At 57.1% G+C, this 17,880-nt stretch overlaps 1 protein-coding gene across 1 annotated transcript; it reads right to left on the minus strand.

Annotated features, from left to right (window-relative positions):
- Positions 1 to 263: 263 nt before the first annotated feature.
- LOC143769573 (C-type lectin domain family 2 member A-like) lies at positions 264 to 17,566 on the minus strand. The gene is made up of 6 exons (XM_077258254.1): positions 17,385 to 17,566; positions 16,257 to 16,313; positions 2,496 to 2,606; positions 1,084 to 1,256; positions 847 to 956; positions 264 to 483 (listed from the first exon to the last, which is right to left on the minus strand). Exons 1-6 carry the CDS (start codon positions 17,452 to 17,454, stop codon positions 363 to 365), a joined length of 642 nt encoding a protein of 213 aa, XP_077114369.1. The 5' UTR covers positions 17,455 to 17,566; the 3' UTR covers positions 264 to 362.
- Positions 17,567 to 17,880: the final 314 nt, after the last annotated feature.

A 17,880-nucleotide genomic window follows, 5' to 3' on the forward strand; every position in this document is an offset into this window, starting at 1 on the left:
ACATTTTTTTGCAGTTTCACTGCACTTGGAATTTTATTCCCGTTTTCGAGTACATGGCATGGTACAACTAATGATGTCGATCAAAAGTACAACTCGTCCCGCAAAAATCAAGCCCTCACATGGCATTTTGACAAAAAAAAAAATAAAAAAGTTACGGCTCTAGGAAGTGAAGGGAGCAAAAAAATGAGAATACAAAACCAAAAATACCTCTGGTCGTTAAGGGGTTGAAAAAATATACATATATACATATATATATATATATATATATATATATATATATATATATATATATATATAATATATGCTGTCTTTTTTTCCTTATATTCAAAGATATCCGCAACAATCTCAACATGCACACACCGCTACTTCCTGTTACATATCCAGTTGTGTGTGTAAACTCCTTCCTGACTCTTTACACCATCATGATTCAGAAAAGCATATTCATCTGTTCCAGATTTATCTGACAATCTTGTGATATTAAATCTGGAAAACAAAATATTCCGTTTAGAAAATCATCACAACAGCTGCTTTTTATGAAATCACGCAGAATGATATTGTGTTATTATGAACTGCTGTTGAAGAGTAACCGCTGATTAATGAAATAAAAATTAAAACAAGAGTACACAGGAAAATATGAATCTTTGTCATATATTTTATCAGATAAATCTGCTTCTTTTACCTCCTGGATTGATCTATTTTCAATTCAAGGGTAAAATGTGTATTCAGTGAAGACAGATTGTTACATTACAGGATAGGAGATCCTAAACTGTTACAGAGTCCCATATATCTGACTAACATAACTTTACTTACTCCCCTGCATACTGCATTCACTTTCCCATGACTTACAAGCTTCCATCATATGATGTTCCATTAGTCCACATCCAGCCTGTTCCAGCGTACGTACGTTTTATACCAATCCATTGATTTTCTGAACCCCTAAACCGTAACAGAAATTCCTGCCAATAAGAAAACCAGGTTACAGTTATTCTATATAATTCTGCGTGGATATATTATTATTATACATTTATTATATAATCCCATATGGATATTACACGTCTCTTCTATACATTTTCCGTTTCTCACCAGTTCCTCTTTATTTTCTATAATCGCCAGTGATGATTTATGTGTTTTACAGAATTTCTCGCTGTTTCTCCAGGTGTCACGTGCTGTAGAGAAGTAATAACACTTTCCCAGATACCAGATCCAATCATCATCACATGGAGCAGATTTCTGGTTCTTGATTTCTTTTCTATCATCTGTACAATGAACACATCATCATTTGTATCAATTCACCAATTTATAGGCAGGGTCACCGCTGCAGGAAGCTGGCAGCAGGAGTGGGTCGATGTGGGCCCCAGGCTGGGAGGAGAGGGTGCAGCCTTGCACCGCTGAACATCCCCTCCTCCCAGACCATTGCCCAACCCCTGCCAGCTTCCTGCAGCAGCGACCCTACCTCCTGGGGCCCCACTCCACTGCAGCGACTACCCCACCCCCCGGTAAGCTACATTCGAATTATAAGATGCACCCTCACCCTCAGCCACAGCAGCACAGAGGATGTCAAGAGAGGCCCAGCCACAGCAGCACAGAGAATGTCAGCAGAGGCCCAGCCACAGCAGAACTGAGGATGTGAGGTGAGGCCCTGCTACAGCAGAATAGAGGATGTGAGGTGAGATACTGCCACAGCAGAATAGAGGATGTGAGGTGAGGCACTGCCACAGCAGCACAGAGGATGTCAGACACCCTGCTACAGCAGAACTGAGGATGTAAGGAGAGGCCCTGCCACAGCAGAACTGAGGATGCGAGGTGAGGCCCTGCTACAGCAGAACTGAGGATGTCAGGAGAGGCCCTGTCACAGAAGCACAGATGATTTCAGGAGGCCCTGCCACAGCAGCACAGAGGATGTCAGGATAGGCCCTGCCACAGCAGCACAGAGGATGTCAGGAGAAGCCCTGCCACAGCAGAACTGAGGATGTATGGAGAGGCCTTGCCACAGCAGAACTAAGGATGTGAGGTGAGGCCCTGCTACAGCAGAACTGAGGATGTCAGGAGAGGCCCTGTCACAGCAGCACAGAAGATGTCAGGAGAGAGGCCCTGCTACAGCAGTACACAGAGGATGTCAGGGGAATCCCTGCCACAGCAGAACTGAGGATCTCAGGAGAGAGGCCCTGCCACAGCAGCACAGAGGATGTCAGGAGAGTCATCCACAGCAGCACAGATGATGTCTCTAGAGTTGCTCTGTGCTGCTGTGGCATGCTGCGCTTCCATCATATCTTTCTTTGTCTCTCTCATTATGCTCGGTACTCGTAGTTTGACGTGGTCGATTCGCGTAATGAGCACCCGAGCAGTTTACTGCTCACTCATCACTAATATTTAACTGTACAAATATATACAGACTAGATGCTGCTAAATCAATAGCATGTAAAAAGCCTCTTTACAAGCTAATGTAAAAACCTCAAACGATTACATCAATGACATTCTAAACTATTGACACTTACCCAAAGTCCTGGCAACTATGAGGGTATTTGTCAATTCGATTATTACTGTTGTCAATATGATTATCATCACTACCAATAGGATTATCAGCAATATCCAACCAGCAACGCTTTCTGCATGAAACAATATGTGAAGGTTGATCAATATTTATGGGAGACAGAAGACAATTATACAGATGTAGGAAAATCAATATAACATTTAACATCAGGGATTATTTTGTTTGCCTTGTAGTCGAATGTCACTTTTTCAGCCCTATCTTCTTATATATAAAGATTATTATGGTGCTTGAACCTCCTAGGTTCAAGCACCATATTGTAATCCGATTTCTTATATTTTCTTATTATGGTGCTTGAACCTCCTAGGTTCAAGCAACATATTGTAATCCGATTTCTTATATTTTATTATTATTATGGTGCTTGAACCTCCTAGGTTCAAGCAACATATTGTAATCCGATTTCTTATATTTTCTTATTATTATTATTATTCTTCTCCGCGTTTTCCGCAATTAATGCGGCCCGAACCGCTCGGCGCAGAGACCCCGTTCAGGCGGCGTTTCGAAGCCCTCGGTGGGGACAGGTGTGCTATGACTTTTATAGTCGATCCGATATGTAGATTTTATTTAAATCGCATTTAAAAAAAAAAAATTCCCATAGGAAATAATGGCGAACTTTCCATTACCCCAAACTTGACCTTCCAAAGATGGCAGCTATGCAAATGTACGGTATCAATTTTAGGACATGATCATTTATCACACGGCCCCGTGTGCAAAAGTAAGTGCGCCCCCGGCCCCGTGTGCAAAAGTAAGTGCGCCCCCGGCCCCGTGTGCAAAAGTAAGTGCGCCCCCGGCCCCGCGTGCAAAAGTAATGGCGCCCCCGGCCCCGCGTGCAAAAGTAATGGCGCCCCCGGCCCCGTGTGCAAAAGTAATGGCGCCCCCGGCCCCGTGTGCAAAAGTAATGGCGCCCCCGGCCCCGTGTGCAAAAGTAAGTGCGCCCCCGGCCCCGTGTGCAAAAGTAAGTGCGCCCCCGACCCCGTGTGCAAAAGTAAGTGCGCCCCCGGCCCCGTGTGCAAAAGTAAGTGCCCCCCCGGCCCCGTGTGCAAAAGTAAGTGCGCCCCCGTCCCCGTGTGCAAAAGTAAGTGCGCCCCCGACCCCGTGTGCAAAAGTAAGTGCGCCCCCGGCCCCGTGTGCAAAAGTAAGTGCGCCCCCGGCCCCGTGTGCAAAAGTAAGTGCGCCCCCGGCCCCGTGTGCAAAAGTAAGTGCGCCCCCGGCCCCGTGTGCAAAAGTAAGTGCGCCCCCGGCCCCGTGTGCAAAAGTAAGTGCGCCCCCGGGCCCGTGTGCAAAAGTAAGTGCGCCCCCGGCCCCGTGTGCAAAAGTAAGTGCGCCCCCGGCCCCGTGTGCAAAAGTAAGTGCGCCCCCGGCCCCGTGTGCAAAAGTAAGTGCGCCCCCGGCCCCGTGTGCAAAAGTAAGTGCGCCCCCGGCCCCGTGTGCAAAAGTAAGTGCGCCCCCGGCCCCGTGTGCAAAAGTAAGTGCGCCCCCGGCCCCGTGTGCAAAAGTAAGTGCGCCCCCGGCCCCGTGTGCAAAAGTAAGTGCGCCCCCGGCCCCGTGTGCAAAAGTAAGTGCGCCCCCGGCCCCGGGTGTGGAAAGTAAGTGCCCCCCGGCCCCGTGTGTAAAAAGTAAGTGCCCCCCCCGGCCCCGCCCACCAAATCGGAGGCCGAGGGTACCCGGCCACCGAATCGGAGGCCGAGGGTCCCCGGCCTCCAAATCAGAGGCCGAGGGTCCCCGGCCTCCAAATCGGAGGCCGATGGTCCCCGGCCTCCAAATCGGAGGCCGAGGGTCCCCGGACTCCAAATCGGAGGCCGAGGGTCCCCGGCCTCCAAATCGGAGGCCGAGGGACCCCGGCCTCCAAATCGGAGGCCGAGGGTCCCCGGCCACCAAATCGGAGGCCGAGGGTCCCCGGCCTCCAAATCGGAGGCCGAGGGTCCCCGGCCTCCAAATCGGAGGCCGAGGGTCCCCGGCCTCCAAATCGGAGGCCAAGGGTCCCCGGCCACCAAATCGGAGGCCGAGGGTCCCCGGCCTCCAAATCGGAGGCCGAGGGTCCCCGGCCTCCAAATCGGAGGCCGAGGGTCCCCGGACTCCAAATCGGAGGCCGAGGGTCCCCGGACTCCAAATCGGAGGCCGAGGGTCCCCGGCCTCCAAATCGGAGGCCGAGGGTCCCCGGCCACCAAATCGGAGGCCGAGGGTCCCCGGCCTCCAAATCGGAGGCCGAGGGTCCCCGGCCTCCAAATCGGAGGCCGAGGGTCCCCGGCCTCCAAATCGGAGGCCGAGGGTCCCCGGCCTCCAAATCGGAGGCCGAGGGACCCCGGCCTCCAAATCGGAGGCCGAGGGTCCCCGGCCACCAAATCGGAGGCCGAGGGTCCCCGGCCTCCAAATCGGAGGCCGAGGGTCCCCGGCCTCCAAATCGGAGGCCGAGGTTCCCCGGACTCCAAATCGGAGGCCGAGGGTCCCCGGACTCCAAATCGGAGGCCGAGGGTCCCCGGCCACCAAATCGGAGGCCGAGGGTCCCCGGACTCCAAATCGGAGGCCGAGGGTCCCCGGCCTCCAAATCGGAGGCCGAGGGTCCCCGGACTCCAAATCGGAGGCCGAGGGTCCCCGGACTCCAAATCGGAGGCCGAGGGACCCCGGCCTCCAAATCGGAGGCCGAGGGTCCCCGGCCACCAAATCGGAGGCCGAGGGTCCCCGGCCTCCAAATCGGAGGCCGAGGGTCCCCGGCCACCAAATCGGAGGCCGAGGGTCCCCGGCCTCCAAATCGGAGGCCGAGGGTCCCCGGCCACCAAATCGGAGGCCGAGGGTCCCCGGCCTCCAAATCGGAGGCCGAGGGTCCCCGGCCTCCAAATCGGAGGCCGAGGGTCCCCGGCCACCAAATCGGAGGCCGAGGGTCCCCGGCCTCCAAATCGGAGGCCGAGGGTCCCCGGCCTCCAAATCGGAGGCCGAGGGTCCCCGGCCTCCAAATCGGAGGCCGAGGGTCCTCGGCCTCCAAATCGGAGACCGAGGGTCCCCGGCCTCCAAATCGGAGGCCGAGGGTCCCCAGCCACCAAATCGGAGGTCCCCGGCCTCCAAATCAGAGGCCGAGGGTCCCCGGCCACAAAATCTGAGGTCCCCGGCCTCCAAATCGGAGGCCGAGGGTCCCCGGCCACCAAATCGGAGGCCGAGGGTTCCCGGCCTCCAAATCGGAGGCCGAGGGTCCCCGGCCACCAAATCGGAGGCCGAGGGTCCCCGGCCACCAAATCGGAGGCCGAGGGTCCCCGGCCTCCAAATCGGAGGCCGAGGGTCCCCGGCCTCCAAATCGGAGGACGAGGGTCCCCGGCCTCCAAATCGGAGGCTGAGGGTCCCCGGCCTCCAAATCGGAGGCCGAGTATCCGGCCTCCAAGTCGGAGGCCGAGGGTCCCCGGCCACCAAATCGGAGGCCGAGGGTCCCCGGCCTCCAAATCGGAGGCCGAGGGTCCCCGGCCTCCAAATCGGAGGCCGAGGGTCCCCGGCCACCAAATCGGAGGCCGAGGGTCCCCGGCCTCCAAATCGGAGGTAGAGGGTCCCCGGCCACCAAATCGGAGGCCGAGGGTCCCCGGCCACCAAATCGGAGGCCGAGGGTCCCCGGCCTCCAAATCGGAGGCCGAGGGTCCACGGCCTCCAAATCGGAGGCCGAGGGTCCCCGGCCTCCAAATCGGAGGCCGAGGGTCCCCGGCCTCCAAATCGGAGGCCGAGGGTCCCCGGCCACCAAATCTGAGGTCCCCGGCCTCCAAATCGGAGGCCGAGGGTCCCCGGCCACGAAATCTGAGGTCCCCGGCCTCCAAATCAAAGGCCGAGGGTTCCCGGCCTCCAAATCGAAGGCCGAGGGTCCCCGGCCTCCAAATCGGAGGCCGAGGGTCCCCGGCCTCCAAATCGGAGGCCGAGGGTCCCCGGCCACCAAATCGGAGGCCGAGGGTCCCCGGCCTCCAAATCGGAGGCCGAGGGTCCCCGGCCACCAAATCGGAGGCCGAGGGTCCCCGGCCTCCGATTAAAGTGGCTACCAAGGATTCCTAAATGCCAAAATGGCTACCAAGGATTCCTAAATGCCAAAATGGCTACCAAGGATTCCTAAATGCCAAAATGGCTACCAAGGGGCCAAAGTTGCTAACAAGGGGCCCCGCACATCAAAGTTTCTACCAAGGGGCAAAAGTTGCTAACAAGGGGCCCCGCACATCAAAGTGGCTACCAAGGGGCCAAATTGGATACCCAGGGGCAGGGCCCTGCATGCCAGACTTGCTCCTGAGGTTCATTGGCAGCTGGCAGCGCTGTTCAAGCACCATGTATTTCCTTCAGGAAATGCCCATCTAGTTATTATTATTATTATTCTTCTTCTTCTCCGCGTTTTCCGCAATTAATGCGGCCCGAACCGCTCGGCGCAGAGACCCCGTTCAGGCGGCGTTTCGAAGCCCTCGGTAAGGACAGGTGTGCTATGACTTTTATAGTCGATCCGATATGTAGATTTTATTTAAATCGCATTTAAAAAGAAAAATTTCCCATAGGAAATAATGGCGAACTTTCCATTACCCCGAACTTGACCTTCCAAAGATGGCAGCTATGCAAATGTACGGTATCCATTTTAGGACATGATCATTTATCACACGGCCCCGTGTGCAAAAGTAAGTGCGCCCCCGGCCCCGTGTGCAAAAGTAAGTGCGCCCCCGGCTCCGTGTGCAAAAGTAAGTGCGCCCCCGGCCCCGTGTGCAAAAGTAAGTGCGCCCCCGGCCCCGTGTGCAAAAGTAAGTGCGCCCCCGGCCCCGTGTGCAAAAGTAAGTGCGCCCCCGGCCCCGTGTGCAAAAGTAAGTGCGCCCCCGGCCCCGTGTGCAAAAGTAATGGCGCCCCCGGCCCCGTGTGCAAAAGTAATGGCTCCCCCGGCCCCGTGTGCAAAAGTAATGGCTCCCCCGGCCCCGTGTGCAAAAGTAATGGCTCCCCCGGCCCCGTGTGCAAAAGTAATGGCGCCCCCGGCCCTGTGTGCAAAAGTAATGGCGCCCCCGGCCCCGTGTGCAAAAGTAAGTGCGCCCCCGGCCCCGTGTGCAAAAGTAAGTGCGCCCCCGGCCCCGTGTGCAAAAGTAAGTGCGCCCCCGGCCCCGTGTGCAAAAGTAATGGCGCCCCCGGCCCCGTGTGCAAAAGTAATGGCTCCCCCGGCCCCGTGTGCAAAAGTAATGGCTCCCCCGGCCCCGTGTGCAAAAGTAATGGCGCCCCCGGCCCCGTGTGCAAAAGTAATGGCGCCCCCGGCCCCGTGTGCAAAAGTAAGTGCGCCCCCGGCTCCGTGTGCAAAAGTAAGTGCGCCCCCGGCCCCGTGTGCAAAAGTAAGTGCGCCCCCGGCCCCGTGTGCAAAAGTAAGTGCGCCCCCGGCCCCGTGTGCAAAAGTAAGTGCGCCCCCGGCCCCATGTGCAAAAGTAAGTGCGCCCCCGGCCCCGTGTGCAAAAGTAATGGCGCCCCCGGCCCCGTGTGCAAAAGTAATGGCTCCCCCGGCCCCGTGTGCAAAAGTAATGGCTCCCCCGGCCCCGTGTGCAAAAGTAATGGCTCCCCCGGCCCCGTGTGCAAAAGTAATGGCGCCCCCGGCCCCGTGTGCAAAAGTAAGTGCGCCCCCGGCCCCGTGTGCAAAAGTAAGTGCGCCCCCGGCCCCGTGTGCAAAAGTAAGTGCGCCCCCGGCCCCGTGTGGAAAAGTAAGTGCGCCCCCGGCCCCGTGTGCAAAAGTAAGTGCGCCCCCGGCCCCGTGTGCAAAAGTAAGTGCGCCCCCGGCCCCGTGTGCAAAAGTAAGTGCGCCCCCGGCCCCGTGTGCAAAAGTAAGTGCGCCCCCGGCCCCGTGTGCAAAAGTAAGTGCGCCCCCGGCCCCGTGTGCAAAAGTAAGTGCGCCCCCGGCTCCGTGTGCAAAAGTAAGTGCGCCCCCGGCCCCGTGTGCAAAAGTAAGTGCGCCCCCGGCCCCGTGTGCAAAAGTAAGTGCGCCCCCGGCCACGTGTGCAAAAGTAAGTGCGCCCCCGGCCCCGTGTGCAAAAGTAAGTGCGCCCCCGGCCCCGTGTGCAAAAGTAATGGCGCCCCCGGCCCCGTGTGCAAAAGTAATGGCTCCCCCGGCCCCGTGTGCAAAAGTAATGGCTCCCCCGGCCCCGTGTGCAAAAGTAATGGCTCCCCCGGCCCCGTGTGCAAAAGTAATGGCGCCCCCGGCCCCGTGTGCAAAAGTAATGGCGCCCCCGGCCCCGTGTGCAAAAGTAATGGCGCCCCCGGCCCCGTGTGCAAAAGTAATGGCGCCCCCGGCCCCGTGTGCAAAAGTAATGGCGCCCCCGACCCCGTGTGCAAAAGTAAGTGCGCCCCCGGCCCCGTGTGCAAAATTAAGAGCGCCCACGGCCCCGTGTGCAAAAGTAAGTGCGCCCCCGGCCCCGTGTGCAAAAGTAAGTGCGCCCCCGGCCCCGTGTGCAAAAGTAAGTGCGCCCCCGGCCCCGTGTGCAAAAGTAAGTGCGCCCCCGGCCCCGTGTGCAAAAGTAAGTGCGCCCCCGGCCCCGTGTGCAAAAGTAAGTGCGCCCCCTGCCCCGTGTGCAAAAGTAAGTGCGCCCCCCGGCCCCGTGTGCAAAAGTAATGGCGCCCCCGGCCCCGTGTGCAAAAGTAATGGCGGCCCCGTGTGCAAAAGTAATGGCTCCCCCGGCCCCGTGTACAAAAGTAATGGCGCCCCCGGCCCCGTGTGCAAAAGTAATGGCGCCCCCGGCCCCGTGTGCAAAAGTAATGGCGCCCCCGGCCCCGTGTGCAAAAGTAATGGCGCCCCCAGCCCCGTGTGCAAAAGTAATGGCGCCCCCGGCCCCGTGTGCAAAAGTAATGGCGGCCCCGTGTGCAAAAGTAATGGCGCCCCCGGCCCCGTGTGCAAAAGTAATGGCGCCCCCGGCCCCGTGTGCAAAAGTAATGGCGCCCCCGGCCCCGTGTGCAAAAGTAATGGCGCCCCCGGCCCCGTGTGCAAAAGTAATGGCGCCCCCGGCCCCGTGTGCAAAAGTAAGAGCGCCCTCGGCCCCGTGTGCAAAAGTAAGCGCGCCCCCGTCCCCGTGTGCAAAAGTAATGGCGCCCCCGTCCCCGTGTGCAAAAGTAATGGCGCCCCCGTCCCCGTGTGCAAAAGTAATGGCGCCCCCGTCCCCGTGTGCAAAAGTAATGGCGCCACCGTCCCCGTGTGCAAAAGTAATGGCGCCCCCGGCCCCGTGTGCAAAAGTAATGGCGCCCCCGGCCCCGTGTGCAAAAGTAATGGCGCCCCCGGTCCCGTGTGCAAAAGTAATGGCGCCCCCGGTCCCGTGTGCAAAAGTAATGGCGCCCCCGGCCCCGTGTGCAAAAGTAATGGCGCCCCCGGCCCCGTGTGCAAAAGTAATGGCGCCCCCGGCCCCGTGTGCAAAAGTAATGGCGCCCCCGGCCCCGTGTGCAAAAGTAATGGCGCCCCCGGCCCCGTGTGCAAAAGTAATGGCGCCCCCGGCCCCGTGTGCAAAAGTAATGGCGCCCCCGGCCCCGTGTGCAAAAGTAATGGCGCCCCCGGCCCCGTGTGCAAAAGTAATGGCGCCCCCGGCCCCGTGTGCAAAAGTAATGGCGCCCCCGGCCCCGTGTGCAAAAGTAAGCGCGCCCTTGGCCCCGTGTGCAAAAGTAAGCGCGCCCTTGGCCCCGTGTGCAAAAGTAAGAGCGCCCCCGGCCCCGTGTGCAAAAGTAAGCGCGCCCCCGGCCCCGTGTGCAAAAGTAATGGCGCCCCCGTCCCCGTGTGCAAAAGTAATGGCGCCCCCGTCCCCGTGTGCAAAAGTAATGGCGCCCCCGTCCCCGTGTGCAAAAGTAATGGCGCCCCCGTCCCCGTGTGCAAAAGTAATGGCGCCCCCGTCCCCGTGTGCAAAAGTAATGGCGCCCCCGGCCCCGTGTGCAAAAGTAATGGCGCCCCCGGCCCCGTGTGCAAAAGTAATGGCGCCCCCGGCCCCGTGTGCAAAAGTAATGGCGCCCCCGACCCCGTGTGCAAAAGTAATGGCGCCCCCGGCCCCGTGTGCAAAAGTAAGAGCGCCCCCGGCCCCGTGTGCAAAAGTAAGCGCGCCCCCGTCCCCGTGTGCAAAAGTAATGGCGCCCCCGTCCCCGTGTGCAAAAGTAATGGCGCCCCCGTCCCCGTGTGCAAAAGTAATGGCGCCCCCGTCCCCGTGTGCAAAAGTAATGGCGCCCCCGTCCCCGTGTGCAAAAGTAATGGCGCCCCCGTCCCCGTGTGCAAAAGTAATGGCGCCCCCGTCCCCGTGTGCAAAAGTAATGGCGCCCCCGGCCCCGTGTGCAAAAGTAATGGCGCCCCCGGCCCCGTGTGCAAAACTAATGGCGCCCCCGGTCCCGTGTGCAAAAGTAATGGCGCCCCCGGTCCCGTGTGCAAAAGTAATGGCGCCCCCGGCCCCGTGTGCAAAAGTAATGGCGCCCCCGGCCCCGTGTGCAAAAGTAATGGCGCCCCCGGCCCCGTGTGCAAAAGTAATGGCGCCCCCGGCCCCGTGTGCAAAAGTAATGGCGCCCCCGGCCCCGTGTGCAAAAGTAATGGCGCCCCCGGCCCCGTGTGCAAAAGTAATGGCGCCCCCGGCCCCGTGTGCAAAAGTAATGGCGCCCCCGGCCCCGTGTGCAAAAGTAATGGCGCCCCCGGCCCCGTGTGCAAAAGTAATGGCGCCCCCGGCCCCGTGTGCAAAAGTAATGGCGCCCCCGGCCCCGTGTGCAAAAGTAAGCGCGCCCTTGGCCCCGTGTGCAAAAGTAAGCGCGCCCTTGGCCCCGTGTGCAAAAGTAAGAGCGCCCCCGGCCCCGTGTGCAAAAGTAAGCGCGCCCCCGGCCCCGTGTGCAAAAGTAATGGCGCCCCCGTCCCCGTGTGCAAAAGTAATGGCGCCCCCGTCCCCGTGTGCAAAAGTAATGGCGCCCCCGGCCCCGTGTGCAAAAGTAATGGCGCCCCCGGCCCCGTGTGCAAAAGTAATGGCGCCCCCGGCCCCGTGTGCAAAAGTAATGGCGCCCCCGGCCCCGTGTGCAAAAGTAATGGCGCCCCCGGCCCCGTGTGCAAAAGTTATGGCGGCCCCGTGTGCAAAAGTAATGGCGCCCCCGGCCCCGTGTGCAAAAGTAATGGCGCCCCCGGCCCCGTGTGCAAAAGTAAGCGCGCCCTTGGCCCCGTGTGCAAAAGTAAGCGCGCCCTTGGCCCCGTGTGCAAAAGTAAGCGCGCCCCCGTCCCTGTGTGCAAAAGTAATGGCGCCCCCGGTCCCGTGTGCAAAAGTAATGGCGCCCCCGGTCCCGTGTGCAAAAGTAATGGCGCCCCCGGTCCCGTGTGCAAAAGTAATGGCGCCCCCGGTCCCGTGTGCAAAAGTGATGGCGCCCCCGGCCCCGTGTGCAAAAGTATTGGCGCCTCCGGCCCCGTGTGCAAAAGTAATGGCGCCCCCGGCCCCGTGTGCAAAAGTAATGGCGCCCCCGGCCCCGTGTGCAAAAGTAATGGCGCCCCCGGCCCCGTGTGCAAAAGTAATGGCGCCCCCGGCCCCGTGTGCAAAAGTAATGGCGCCCCCGGCCCCGTGTGCAAAAGTAATGGCGCCCCCGGCCCCGTGTGCAAAAGTAATGGCGCCCCCGGGCCCCGTGTGCAAAAGTGATGGCGCCCCCGGCCCCGTGTGCAAAAGTGATGGCGCCCCCGGTCCCGTGTGCAAAAGTGATGGCGCCCCCGGTCCCGTGTGCAAAAGTGATGGCGCCCCCGGTCCCGTGTGCAAAAGTAATGGCGCCCCCGGTCCCGTGTGCAAAAGTAATGGCGCCCCCGGTCCCGTGTGCAAAAGTAAGCACGCCCCCGTCCCCGTGTGCAAAAGTAATGGCGCCCCCGGTCCCGTGTGCAAAAGTAATGGCGCCCCCGGTCCCGTGTGCAAAAGTAATGGCGCCCCCGGTCCCGTGTGCAAAAGTAATGGCGCCCCCGATCCCGTGTGCAAAAGTAATGGCGCCCCCGGCCCCGTGTGCAAAAGTAATGGCGCCCCCGGGCCCCGTGTGCAAAAGTAATGGCGCCCCCGGGCCCCGTGTGCAAAAGTAATGGCGCCCCCGGCCCCGTGTGCAAAAGTAATGGCGCCCCCGGCCCCGTGTGCAAAAGTAATGGCGCCCCCGGGCCCCGTGTGCAAAAGTGATGGCGCCCCCGGCCCCGTGTGCAAAAGTGATGGCGCCCCCGGTCCCGTGTGCAAAAGTGATGGCGCCCCCGGTCCCGTGTGCAAAAGTGATGGCGCCCCCGGTCCCGTGTGCAAAAGTGATGGCGCCCCCGGTCCCGTGTGCAAAAGTAATGGCGCCCCCGGTCCCGTGTGCAAAAGTAATGGCGCCCCCGGTCCCGTGTGCAAAAGTAAGCACGCCCCCGTCCCCGTGTGCAAAAGTAATGGCGCCCCCGGTCCCGTGTGCAAAAGTAATGGTGCCCCCGGCCCCGTGTGCAAAAGTAAGCGCGCCCTTGGCCCCGTGTGCAAAAGTAAGCGCGCCCCCGGCCCCGTGTGCAAAAGTAAGCGCGCCCCCGGCCCCGTGTGCAAAAGTAAGCGCGCCCCCGGCCCCGTGTGCAAAAGTAAGCGCGCCCCCAGCCCCGTGTGCAAAAGTAAGCGCGCCCCCGGCCCCGTGTGCAAAAGTAAGCGCGCCCCCGGCCCCGTGTGCAAAAATAATGGCGCCCCCGGCCCCGTGTGCAAAAATAATGGCGCCCCCGGCCCCGTGTGCAAAAGTAATGGCGCCCTTGGCCCCGTGTGCAAAAGTAAGCGCGCCCCCGGCCCCGTGTGCAAAAGTAAGTGCTCCCCTGGACCCGGGTGTGGAAAAGTAAGTGGCCCCCCTGGTCCGGTGTGTGAAAAGTGCTGCTGTAAAGCTGGCAGCGCTGTTCAAGCACCATGTATTTCCTTCAGGAAATGCCCATCTAGTTATTATTATTATTCTTCTCCGCGTTTTCCGCAATTAATGCGGCCCGAACCGCTCGGCACAGAGACCCCGTTCAGGCGGCGTTTCGAAGGCCTCGGTGGGGACAGGTGTGCTATGACTTTTATAGTCGATCCGATATGTAGATTTTATTTAAATCGCATTTTAACAAAAAAATTTCCCATAGGAAATAATGGCGAACTTTCCATTACCCCCAACTTGACCTTCCAAAGATGGCAGCTATGCAAATGTACGGTGTCCATTTTAGGACATGATCATTTATCAAAGTCAAACATCAGAATAAAGTGACTATGACACCCGCTCGTCCCGTGTGTGAAAAGTAAGTGCCCCCCCGGCCCCGTGTGTGAAAAGTAAGTGCGCCCCCGGCCCCGTGTGCAAAAGTAAGTGCGCCCCCGGCCCCGTGTGCAAAAGTAAGTGCGCCCCCGGCCCCGTGTGCAAAAGTAAGTGCCCCCCCGGCCCCGTGTGTGAAAAGTAAGTGCGCCCCCGGCCCCGTGTGCAAAAGTAAGTGCGCCCCCGGCCCCGTGTGCAAAAGTAAGTGCCCCCCGGCCCCGTGTGTGAAAAGTAAGTGCGCCCCCGGCCCCGTGTGCAAAAGTAAGTGCGCCCCGTGTGCAAAAGTAAGTGCGCCCCCGGCCCCGTGTGCAAAAGTAAGTGCGCCCCCGGCCCCGTGTGCAAAAGTGCGCCCCCGGCCCCGTGTGCAAAAGTAAGTGCGCCCCCGGCCCCATGTGCAAAAGTAAGTGCGCCCCCGGCCCCGTGTGCAAAAGTAAGTGCGCCCCCGGCCCCGTGTGCAAAAGTAAGTGCGCCCCCGGCCCCGTGTGCAAAAGTAAGTGCGCCCCCGGCCCCGTGTGCAAAAGTAAGTGTGCCCCCGGTCCCGTGTGCAAAAGTAAGTGCGCCCCCGGCCCCGTGTGCAAAAGTAAGTGCGCCCCCGGCCCCGTGTGCAAAAGTAAGTGTGCCCCCGGTCCCGTGTGCAAAAGTAAGTGCGCCCCCGGCCCGGTGTGCAAAAGTAAGTGCGCCCCCGGCCCGGTGTGCAAAAGTAAGTGCTCCCCCGGCCCCGTGTGCAAAAGTAAGTGCGCCCCCGGCCCCGTGTGCAAAAGTAAGTGCGCCCCCGGCCCCGTGTGCAAAAGTAAGTGCTCCCCCGGCCCCGTGTGCAAAAGTAAGTGCGCCCCCGGCCCCGTGTGCAAAAGTAAGTGCGCCCCCGGCCCCGTGTGCAAAAGTAAGTGCGCCCCCGGCCCCGTGTGCAAAAGTAAGTGCGCCCCCGGCCCCGTGTGCAAAAGTAAGTGCGCCCCCGGCCCCGTGTGCAAAAGTAAGTGCGCCCCCGGCCCCGTGTGCAAAAGTAAGTGCGCCCCCGGCCCCGTGTGCAAAAGTAAGTGCGCCCCCGGCCCCGTGTGCAAAAGTAAGTGCGCCCCCGGCCCCGTGTGCAAAAGTAAGTGCGCCCCCGGCCCCGTGTGCAAAAGTAAGTGCGCCCCCGGCCCCGTGTGCAAAAGTAAGTGCGCCCCCGGCCCCGTGTGCAAAAGTAAGTGCTCCCCCGGCCCCGTGTGCAAAAGTAAGTGCGCCCCCGGCCCCGTGTGCAAAAGTAAGTGCGCCCCCGGCCCCGTGTGCAAAAGTAAGTGCGCCCCCGGCCCCGTGTGCAAAAGTAAGTGCGCCCCGGCCCCGTGTGCAAAAGTAAGTGCGCCCCCGGCCCCGTGTGCAAAAGTAAGTGCGCCCCCGGCCCCGTGTGCAAAAGTAAGTGCGCCCCCGGCCCCGTGTGCAAAAGTAAGTGCGCCCCCGGCCCCGTGTGCAAAAGTAAGTGCGCCCCCGGCCCCGTGTGCAAAAGTAAGTGCGCCCCCGGCCCCGTGTGCAAAAGTATGTGCGCCCCGGTCCCGGGTGTGGAAAAGTAAGTGGCCCTCCTGGTCCCGTGTGTGAAAAGTGCTGCTGTAAAGCTGGCAGCGCTGTTCAAGCACCATGTATTTCCTTCAGGAAATGCCCATCTAGTTATTAGTGTATTACCAACAAAAGTTGACCTTCCTGTCTTGGGGACATTAGGTGCTAATGGAAGTATTTATTGAATTACAGGATAACAAATGATTCTGCTTTCTCCTCCAATTATAAGTGGAAAACTACAGGAGGTTTCCTATCTGGGGGAAGCAGAAACCAAGGAAGAGGTGCTGCTGAAATCAAACAATTTGTGCAAACTTGCCCAACTGATACATTTAAAATATAATTCAATTTGAATTCATTATACCAAGGAGCCACACTAATGTTCCCCACAGCAGACGCGATGTAGGGATATGGCTTCGTCTGCTGTCTCAGCTGCACATGCTGAATGGTGGAAGGATGAGCCGATGGCTCCGTGCTCCACCATTATATTCACCGCTATCTGCTTTTTGAGGATGCAGATAGCAGTGACATCACAATAACGGGCATGCGAGGGTGACCACATGGTGCAGCCCGTGGGCTAGTGTTTTCAGCCCTTCGGCTCTCTCAGTCCATGGGCCGACTTCACTGTGCCCAGGTCTGCTCTATTATTCTCTTTTAGCTTTGTGCTTCTGCCAAACCATCTAGAGGTCGTTCTTGGCACTACAAGCATTATTATTCAGTAAGTTTTATTTTTTTCTAGTATAGGTGTTAATAAATAGAACATTCTCTGTGTCTCACATGGATCTCACTCTCGAAACCATGATTTTAACAGTTGTGTGAATTCATCCAAGAAAAAAACAAAGAACACAGGATCGTGTCACATAGATGTGTGAATGTGGCCCTATAGTGCAGTAAAGTTCAGCCTCCAGATTTGTTTATTTTTATTGATCCCACACAACAAACAAAAAATAGTGGTATCTATGCATCACAAATTAATTACCGGGTTTACATTTCTGGGATTGAGTCACTCGTTTCTGTGGTATGTATTTTGAAAAAACTGCAAGAAAAAAAAATGCAGGTAGAAGTATTATTCCAACAGAGAATTAATTAATAAAAAGTAAATAACAGTAATAAAAAGATACATTAATAATTGTTAGGTTGTGGGTCGTCACAGCAGTTTTCAAACGGTTAGGTAGGTGATTACTACTTATTCACTGGAGGGGTCCTTCCTACTTCTCGGTTTTTTTTGTTTTTTTTCATTGTTCAAATATCTTTATTAAAAGGTTTTAATCATTTACATGCAAAGAAATGTTTGATGTGATATAGCCTGGGGATGGAAATGGAAAATAGAATAGTAAACCTACTGCTTTGACCTGCATCAATCTTGAGAATTAGACTCTGCAAAACCCCATGTGAATGGAGCGGAGGTCCGCCTTATGAGCTTCTGCCCTGTAAACTTCTGAGACGGCTGGAGACAGTCAAGTCCAGCGTTCCTCCATTAATGACAGTCCCATAGAGTATGAATAGGGCCGGGGTGCACATGTACGACATCCAAAACTTTCAGACAGGTCTCTGCTGTATCCAGTTATTGGGATCGGAGGGGGCCCAGCGGTAGAACCCCCACAATCAATAAATTATCCCCTAATCTATTGATAAAGAATAACGTATTACTGTAACTTGGTGCAAACTCTTTAAAGGAATAAAACCTAGAAATTATAGAGAAAGATAAACAAGCTAAAACGTCCAGACTGCTGTCAGTCTTGGGATTATTTGCCTGCTGTAGAAGTGTAGACATTAATGATCTCTTCAATATATAGCTGGTAAACATCTAAGGGAGTGGAGCAGTGATCTTTGTGTGGTGCAAGAAATCATAATGTATTTCTCTGTGTAGGGGAAGGGGAAACAAAAGTAAAGAGACAGAGAGTGTCAGCTCCTGCCGTGTACAATGTATCAGATCCATGATATTATGGAGGATCTGTGAAGTCTCCTGTCTGAGGACGGCAGAGAACAGAGGAGACACCGAGCTCAGCAATACACGTACTATAGGTAACATCTATATGACATAATTATAGTAACAGGACTGATAATAATAGTCAAAATACAATTTAAAATATCCTCTGATTCTTACCAGATCTTCCTGTGCCCACCATCACCTCATGTTCAGAAAGTCCATCATTGTCACTGACCGCGACACTCATAGTTTTTTTTAAAGATATTACGCTGTAATGTTGATATATTGATATTTCTTGCGGCAATCCCCTGAGCTAAATAGTGATTTGTATATTATACTGCGGAGGTTAAGGTCTCTGACTTACTCTTATCAATGACTTCACAGTTGAACAAAGGCAAAACAAGATTTTCTTGTTTGCTGATGATGACTTGAGAGAGCATTTAATTAGCTTCCGCTTCCTGGTAAGGTGTTGTAATGTAGTATGCTCCCAATGGTCACACAAAGCTTAAAGGGCTATTCCACTTCTTGTACAATTGTAATGCAGGTGTCTGGATGCAATGCACAGATAATGCAAGGCAGGAGCAGTCAGTGATCGATATATTTCTATTTAAATGCAATGATAATTTAAAGTAATTCTGAACAACTCCCCTCTCATCTCTTCTTCCCACAACCG

The sequence above is a fragment of the Ranitomeya variabilis genome, chromosome 4 (genome assembly GCF_051348905.1).
Source record: "Ranitomeya variabilis isolate aRanVar5 chromosome 4, aRanVar5.hap1, whole genome shotgun sequence".
Taxonomy (NCBI): Eukaryota; Metazoa; Chordata; class Amphibia; order Anura; family Dendrobatidae; genus Ranitomeya; species Ranitomeya variabilis.

What these genes read in the sequence shown, in the direction of transcription:
- LOC143769573 (XM_077258254.1), bottom strand. Translation starts at nt 17,454, where the DNA reads ATGAGTGTCGCGGTCAGTGACAATGATGGACTTTCTGAACATGAGGTG. An exon ending in GGTGGGCACAGGAAGATCTG is followed by an intron (nt 16,314 to 17,384) that starts GTAAGAATCAGA and finishes TTTTTCTTGCAG; the next exon opens with TTTTTTCAAAATACATACCA. An exon ending in ACATCATATGATGGAAGCTT is followed by an intron (nt 484 to 846) that starts GTAAGTCATGGG and finishes TTTGTTTTCCAG; the next exon opens with ATTTAATATCACAAGATTGT.